The sequence below is a fragment of the Octodon degus genome, unplaced genomic scaffold (genome assembly GCF_000260255.1).
Source record: "Octodon degus isolate 3935 unplaced genomic scaffold, OctDeg1.0 scaffold00237, whole genome shotgun sequence".
In the NCBI taxonomy this organism is placed as follows: domain Eukaryota; kingdom Metazoa; phylum Chordata; class Mammalia; order Rodentia; family Octodontidae; genus Octodon; species Octodon degus.
Genome location: NW_004524813.1, coordinates 357,738 through 366,776, shown reverse-complemented (window position 1 = coordinate 366,776; position 9,039 = coordinate 357,738). Strand labels below are relative to the sequence as shown.

General features: G+C 35.9%; 1 protein-coding gene across 1 annotated transcript in view; it reads left to right on the top strand.

Moving 5' to 3' along the window:
* The window catches only part of Crybg3 (crystallin beta-gamma domain containing 3), a 129,066-nt gene that overhangs the window by 42,892 nt on the left and 77,135 nt on the right, over window positions 1-9,039 (top strand). The window contains exons 10-11 of the mRNA XM_023706039.1: window positions 2,233-2,366; window positions 5,490-5,616. Coding sequence (XP_023561807.1) covers window positions 2,233-2,366; window positions 5,490-5,616 — 261 coding nt within the window. The remainder of the gene's footprint in view (window positions 1-2,232; window positions 2,367-5,489; window positions 5,617-9,039) is intronic.

Below are 9,039 nucleotides of genomic sequence, written 5' to 3'. Positions count from 1 at the left end.
TATATATATATGTAAAGAGATACAGCAAGAAAATTGGTTCAGTGATCAAAGATGTTGATAACCTTTCTCATAAGTAAGATTGACATCTCTAGCCAGAGGCATGTGTGGGAAAAGGAATTTATCTATCCTCCTCTCCTCCCAAACCAGACACAAGTCCTCCAATCCTCCTATTTCTGGGCTTCCTTGTTTATAAGAATTGATTGCCATTTTATTGCATAGATGGAATCTTTTAAAACTTAACTGTCTGTGTGTGTTAGACTTTGTGTGTTGGAATCTCGTATAGTTTATTTTTAAAAAATACTTATGACTAGCCTCTACTCTTAGAGAAACTATTTTGGTATAGGGTGTGGATAAAAAATCTAAAACTTCCAGAGTAATTTGAAAATGTAACCAAAGTTACATACTACTGTTCCAGTAGATGTAGAATTAGCATGGCACTCTTTGAATGACTTCTGTCTCAGTTTCCTGGTCAAGTTAACCAGAACTTTAAATATGACAGGTTGGGTCTTCGGGCAAATGTGATTTCTTAGTCTACTGATGATTCCACTCTTTTATTAGAAGTGCTATGCAGTAAAATTAAATCTTTAACTGGTCACACATATTCAAGGACTAAACCTCAATGGTCTCTTTGTATTTGTAATCTGAGACCTTTTTAAAAGTGGCCACTACATTGACATAAAGACACCTAAGTTGGTTTGATTAAGTTGGTTTGTAGTTCTTTTTTTTTATGAGCTGAATATATTTATTGAAGGAAAGAAAGCTCCTGTCTGAGAGAGGGATAGAAGGGGAGCCCCGACTGGGTGGTCCCCGGAAAGCTATCTCTTCCAGGGACTTTTATAGAAAACCATGTGGTGAGGCGGGTCTGAGATGGTGGAGAGCATGGGAACTCGTTTAGGTGGGCATGAGGTGGGACAAAGCTATGGTCAACCCATGAGATTACAAGCATGATTGCTCAGTTTGTAGTTCTGTACTTAAAGTTTACATATTACTCAAATTTGACTGGTATGGAATTTCACTAATTAGGTTTTACTTTTCGTGCATATGGAACTTGGTTGATGTAAAGTCACCTAAATTGGTTTTAATACTGTAGTTCTCTACTTAAAATTTTGACAGATTATATACAGATAAATTGGCTATAATAATCACAATTTGAAAATTATTAGACAATAATGATGATGCTATAATGGCTTACTTAACAAAGAATCGCTGTTTTTACTTAGTTTAAATATAGTCATCACATGTAACATGTATTAAACACAAACCTCATAGGACTTCAAATATAGCCACATAAAAATCTAATAGTGAAAATAGTAAGGTAAGTGTTTTATATATTTTTTAGTCTATATAATGTCATCTGTTTTTAGAAATAAGCATGTAGTCTTATTTGCTAAGATGTTGAGTTGTAAGTTGTAAACAAATTATTTCACGAGCCACAAATGGCATGAACTGATAAATTGCGGATATATTAGCGCTCTTATCACTGCTGTCACTTCCACATGTTTGGGGCAGCTTCTTGAGAAGTAAAGAACAGTATAATAGTTTAAGAGAACTGCTGTACCATGCCTTGCAGTAAATGAAATATAACAAATTTGTTTTCTGATAGACCCATTACACTCTTCCCAACTTTGAGTCAAATATCCAATTAGCAAAACTCATAATTTTTCCAGTCAGTTCTTATGATTAGGAAGCTTTGTGTTTAAATAAAAAATCTGTATATCTATTTTTTTTCACTAAAAAGTAACCAAGTAAGCAGTTAGTACTGTAAGAAATAGTATCACTGTTTTTGAGCTCAGTTGGTATTTTGTTATACTAGGGAACCATTAGGGAGTTTTTATTTCTTATAAAGGAAATTTGATGAATCTGACATAGCTGTATAGTAACCTGAAAGTATAGAAGTAAATATATGACAGTAATCCAAAAATCAGTTAGAAGATAGTTTAGCCTTTGAGACAGTCCTAGGATTTGGGTGACCCAAACAATGTAATCATAGCTTGGTATACTAATATAAGAGAGGCATGTTAAGGTGTTTTACCTTTATAATCCTAAGGACCCCCTAAATTCCTTGTGAATATCTGAATATTCTGAATATCTGAATGTTTTTTGTGTTATATTATATGAATATATTAATGAAGAAAACAGTTGGCCCAATACTTGTTGTGGCTTTAGTGTCAATTAAGTTATTATCTATCTGTTCTAAAATGTGAACATGTTAATTTTTTTCATATTTTTCAGGTTATTATTTATGAAAAGCCTCACTTCCATGGACAGGCCAAAGAGTTTAGTGAACATATAGATTCTGTACCAAAATTTTTAAAAAACAGTGGGGACTTTTGTGGAATTGGATCAATTCGTGTCATCGGTGGAGTGTAAGTATCATATTTTCAATATTCGACATAATCAGCTGACTTTTAAAGATTATTGCAGAAGCAGCCAGCCTTAAAGTGTACATCCATTTGTAAGATCAGAAGTAAAAAGTATTGCTAAAGGTTTCTATAAACTCTGGTTGGTGGTATTAAAGATTTTGAGATAGAAACTATGTTTTACCTTTAACCTAAAATGTCACTTAACATTTTACATATAGTACAGAAAGTAAGAATTACAAGTAAAAGTTATTTTTTTGCAGGTTATAGTATGAATAAGAACCTATGTGCTGATGACCGTAGTGAGCCCTTATCAAAGGACTAGGCTGGGTTGTATGTTTCCAGAGTCAGACACTGGTGCCTCTCCACTGCTCTTGAGAAAGCACTTTAAGAAAGGTCACTTAAGGGCCAGCCAGATAGCTCAGTGGACTAAAGCACCTGCTTAGGCTGGCTCAGGGACTGGGATTTGATACCTTGTGCTGTGTTGGCCCTGCCCCAGGGCGCACTGAGACAGGGATTGAGATTAGGCGTGGCATGTGCCTATAATCCCAGTACCTGGGAGGCTGATAGCAGGAGGATCACTGAGTCTGATCTGTGTAGTGAGACCCTTAGTTCAATGAGAAGAAAGATTTGCACTAATAGTGTTTAGACGAGATATTGTATCTGTGTCTTGTACTATGAATAACTACTACAAAGACAATAATATGCAATGTTTTAATTTTTGTTAGCTGTCCTACTAACCTGTTTTGAAACTGTCTCATTACTATTTCTTTCTCAATAAAATTAATTTCAAAAAAAGACTCTATATAGTCATTAAAAAAAAAAGACTGGAGATAAAGCTCAGTGGCTTAAATGCCTGATTGGCAAGCACAAGGTCCTGATTTAATCCCTGGTACAAAAAAAGAAAAAGAAAAAGAAGGTCACTTAAAAAGTATATATATATATATATATATATATATATATATATATATATATATAGAGAGAGAGAGAGAGAGAGAGAGAGAGAGAGTCAGGCATGGTGACAGACACCTGTAATACCAACTCACTTTTGGCCATTTGAGCTACATAGTGAGTTCAAGGTCAGCCTTGAAAAGGAAGATCCTGTCTCAGAAATAGAACAACAAAAAACAAACAAAATTGTATATACAGATTTAGAATTTGGTTTCTGCAAGTAAATTAAGTTGATGGTTAAAAGTGAAAATGTCAGTCTGCAGAATACTAGGTGTGTTGATTATCTTGATACTTGCAGATGCACTAGTAATCATTTAATATTTATTCTAAAATTTTGAAAATGTACTTGGGATTAAAAGAACAAAAATGATTTGGATAAACATTTTTTTGTTGTGATATATTTATTTGTAATCTTTCTTTGCTGGGTTGTGAGTATGTACCCTTCTTGTTAACCCCAGTATAAAATATTTTTGCCCTTTCCTTTCATTGGGACCTAAATGTTTTTCCAATTGACTGGATAGTTCTAAAACTAGTTTTCTAGAAATTGTCTATTAAAATTCAATTTGATGAATATTGTTATTGTCCAAGTTTTATTTACAACTAATTTGTAAAAAAATCTCAAATGATGGCCAACAATTGCGGGAAAAACATGTTCCCACTTAAAAATAAATAAAATCTAATGACTTTGTTCTTTTGTAATATTTCTACCATATTTTGCTTTTTAAAGTCAGGACATTTTTCCCATTCCCATTTAATTTTAACTGTGGATAATAATAGACTTTTTCTCATTACTGTACCATTGCAAGGAATCTGGTGAAAGCGAAATTGATATTCTTTTCTTATGTAACATGTATTTATCCCAGATAGGGATAAATTGACATTGTATCTTAGTCAAAATTTAGTTAATAAAACTAAGTCAGACTGGAGAGATTTCTGAGCTGTCAGTACGTAATAGATTTACTCATAGTAATTCATGCCTTTGACACTTGTCTTCTATACCTCTTATTTTTCCTAATTCAAATATAATTAAAAGCATATTTTCAGTAGCCATATTATAATAAAAGAAAACTAGTTTTCTGTATAATTTATCTTTATGTAATAATTTAAGAATAATATTAGTTTCTCCATGTATTACAAATGTATTAAGATGTATAAATAGATTTATAGGTTTTTTTTCTCATACACAAAACCCTATCTTGCACCCTACCACACACACTTAATATAAAGTAAGGGGAAATTAATGATTATTGATAAGGCACTGTTGTGCCCTATAAAATAAGTTTTTTGGAATATTTTTTGAATTTTGACAATCACAGTAGGGTGGAAAAAAGTAAACAACAGTAGGTAGCCCTCATAGACTTCATTTTGTCGAGTTCCCGCATTGAGAAGTCTCAGCTGTGGAGCTCAGAGTAGCCATGTGCCCATGCCGGGGGGGGGGGGGGTTTGATCCTAATTACGCAGTCTAGCCAAAGGCCCGTTCACTAAGTCCACATGTTGTGTGAACCATCTGTGCCCACACTGCATTAGATGCTGTGGACTACCCCATGAAAAATTTAGTGTCACAGAGGAGCTTAACGCTTAATGATGTGGATTAGAAGTCAGGAAACTTGTGTTCCTAGAAAGTAAACTGTGATAGTGCTTCCTGTTCCCATGATCTCCATTGATAAAATGGTGGTACCAACATTGTCCACCCATAAGGATTTACAGCAAAAGTCTTTGTGTACATATAAGGGCACCAGGAGTAGTAGTAGCTCAGTCACATTTCCTGATTCTTCTTTGGTAAGCCCTGGTGTATTGTATTTTTGAGCTTCAGAAAATAAGAGTGGTTTTCTTTGGATCTCAAAATGGGTTTATTTTCTCACTGGCTGTACATGCTTTTGTTTTTACTTGGCAAAATCTCTGATCATCCTGAGATGTAGTGAGTCATGGCATGAACATTTAATGAGCTTGCTCTTTTGTAATTCTACAATTAACCTTTTATTGGGAAAAGCCTACAAACTGTAAAAACTATTAATCTATGAAGTGTAGTTTTTTTTTTTTTTGTAAATGGAAATAAAGCAGATGTTGGGGTTTTTAGAATATAGAGGCTGTTAATTGTGCTTTATCATGATTTTTCTCTCATTTGCTTTCTTGACTAGTTTTATTAACAGTTCAGTTGATGGTCTTTTATACTTCTAGGTGGGTTGCCTATGAAAAAGAACACTTTAAAGGCCAGCAGTTCCTGCTTGAAGAAGGAGACTTTGAAGATAGCAGTGACTGTGGGGCATTAAGTGGCCCCATCTTGTCTTTTCGGTACTTACAAGGTGTAAGTTAGCTTCCTTAGCCATACTTTCCTACCTGTTTTATCTTTTCATGAAAACTGGGTATGATCACTGATACAGCATGAGTTTGTATATTGTTTTTAGCATACTGAGAACATTAAATTGAACTGATTATGACTTACCTGGTTTTCTTAAATGATGATTATTATAGAGTATTTTTTACCTTTTTAGACATCAATTCTATAATCAATTTTGAGCACTTTCTTATAACTCTTTTTATTTAATTTTTACCTTTTTTTTTTTTTTTTTTTTTGCGGAACCAGGAATTGAACTCAGGCCCTTGCACTTGCCAGGGAAGTGTTTATTCTACTGAGCCATTTCCCTGGCCCCATTTATTTAATTTTTAAATTATTATTTTTAATCTTATTTACTTATTTGGTACAAGGTCTCGCCTTGCAGTTTGGACTTGTAGTGATACTCCTATCTCAGGCTCCTCAGCACTGGGATTACAGGTGTGCACCACGACACTCGGTTTCAGTGGCTGGCACTGCATGTGGTACCTGGGATAGAACATGGTTCCTTGTGCTTGCCAGGCAGATACTGAGCTATCTCCCTAGCCCTGTAGCACTTGTTTTCTTAGATGTATTATGCTAGGTATTTAGAAATGTAGAAGCCAAATACTCTGTCCCAGCATCCCAAAGCAGGCAATCAGTAAGGAAGATAATGCTTAAGTAAGTCTATTGATACAGGGAGAAAAACTGATCTCAAGTGGGTGACCTCCAGACCATAGAGGGAACCTCCAAGTGACATGGGGAAAAACAGTCTCCCGACCTGACCTGCATGAGTTCGTATTCTCTAAAACCGAAGAATGAATTTTAGGAACAAATGGAGGTTATGAGCAGAATATATTTATTGAAAGAAACAAAGCTCCTGTCCCCAGAGAGGGACAGGAGGGGGTCTGAGCGGGTAGTTTCCCCAGGAAGCTGTCTCTTCCTGGGACTTTTATAGTGTAAAACCATGTGAGGCTGAGGTGGAGAGAGTGGGAACTTGCTTAGGTGGATGTGGGGTAGAACAAAACTATGGTCAACCAATGGGATTGCAAGCACCATTACTCAGGTGAAATTGATTACGCCCAGGACCAAATGGGGAAGCAAGTCATGGAGTAAGTGGGCATGAATACGGCCTGTTGGGAGTTGGAATACAGGACAGGATCTCTTCCTGTTGGGGGCTGGGCTAGTGACTCACTTGGGTCTTTCCAAGTGATGGATACCTATTTAGAATATCAATCCTTGGTACTATTCTTTTAGCATTTGTTTGGCCTTTAGGTCTTTTAGGTCTGGTTCACAGTAGGAGCATCCATCCCTCCCACAGTTGCAAGATAGCTTGTCTTTCGTGTTGTCTCCTTCAAGGGCCTGGGCCTGTCTGACTGCCTGTAATATTTTTATCTAACTCGACTGCCTGCAATACTATAATATTGTTTATGACTGGAATAAGTGTACAGGATACTCAAAAAAAAAAAAAAAAAAAAAAAAGGCTAGTTGGTGTGTCACCCAAGTGGCATAATGAGGGGTACGTAAGTGACAGCTGAGTAGAAGTTTTATGTTTAGAAGAGTTACTTATATGAAGAATTTCCAACTGTATGTGCTACATAGCAAGAAGTTAGCTCATGTTAACATGTACAGTCAAGGTTGTAGGTCATTGGTTCTAAGTGGGAATGATTTTATTCCTCAAAGGATATTTGAGAGTATCTAGATATACTGGATGGTCATTCTGAGGAGATGATGACCTTTCATTGTGAAGGCCAGTCTCCAGCAGTGAAACATTACAGGACCCATAATGCATATAGTGCTGAGTTTGAGAAACCCTTATGAAAGTAAAACTGTGATGTGTCTGAAAAAATGCAGGTAGGTCAAGAATTAGAACTTTGGGAAGATGAATCCAGAGCCAGTTAACGAAGGGCCTAGTACCACATTGAGAAATTCAAATTATTTTTCTTGAGTTGGCCAAAAGCCACTCTCTAGGTGTAGTGAGAATGACTAAAGATACAGTAAAGGTTTAGAAAGGTCTTTTTGATAACAGTATTGAGAAATGGGCTGAGATACAGGAGGTGAGGCTGTAGGAGATAGATCCAGAAAGCTATAGGCCTCCAGGTACAAGTAGATGAAGGCACAAGAAGAGATAGATGTTTGAGACTTTTTATAATTTTATGTTGCTGCTTTTTCCTGACCAGCACTGTGAACTTTTTTAAAAAGTTAAGAGGAACATGCATTCTTATTATTCAAGAGTTAACAGTACAATCTCTTCCCCAAATAATCTTTACCTGTATAAACTCTAAACCGGTGATGATGAACCAGGAGCACACATGTGTTTTGTGTTTTAAGGCAAAAGAGGTTAATGTGCATGTGGTTTTTCTAAACTAAAACCTCAGTTTTCAGGTCTAATGGTAGTGTTGACACTTTGCAATAAATAACTGGTTTTGGGATTGCAGTTTGGCCTCTTGTCTTTAAAAGATTTGCCTAAACTGTCTGGAATGGTCTTTGATGCCCTCCATAAAGTAATCACTGTAACTAGACAGATAGATGGTCTAAAAAGATAGCCGATATTCTGGCTCTAGCCCTTCAACGTTAGTGAGGACTCAGGACATAAGAGAACCTCTGCTGTGGCATCCTGTAACTAAGTGGTGTCCCAAGTATTCTGATCAAAGAGATTATGGGGCCACAGAGGAAGGTGATCAGTGATGTAGAGTGTGCCTAAGGAGAGTCACCTAGAGAAAAAAAATTCTCTCAGGCTTTCACAGAGAGCAAATTGGTCAAGCAATGGCTGTGACTCATCCAGATGGCTGACACTGACAAAAGATCCACAGTGCTGTACATGATTCCAGGGTAAAACCTGAGGGGACTTGGCTGACCTTATTAGACGAGAAAAGTTATATTTTTAGTTATATAGGTCTTGCTTTAACTTGGTCTTAAGCATCCAGCAGAAAAGTGTAACCATGAGATATAAAAATAAAACTATGTTAATATGCTGAGCTGTAAAAGGCTCAAGTCAGCAACTTCTGACTATTGCTTGTCGTGCTTGTAACTCACTACTATTATGGACTATTGGACTATATTACGTTATTTTGCTGAATTCACTCACCTACAATATTTGGACTGGCATCAAGTATGAAAAGGTCCTTTAAAGACTTCTCCAAATACAGTTTCTCCAACAACAGTGGAACACTCATCTCTGACAAAACAAAACACAAAAGGGGGATATGTATAAAGGACTGTTTTGTAGTGGAAAAAAAATATATATATACAAGATACTTAGGATAGATATACAGCTACTTTCTCTTAGTTCAGTGAGAAGAAAGGTTTGTACTAATACTGTTTAGACAAGATATCATGTCTGCATCTTGTCCTCTGAATAACTACAAAGACAATATGCAGTGTGTTAATTATTGTAACTGTGATATATATATTATA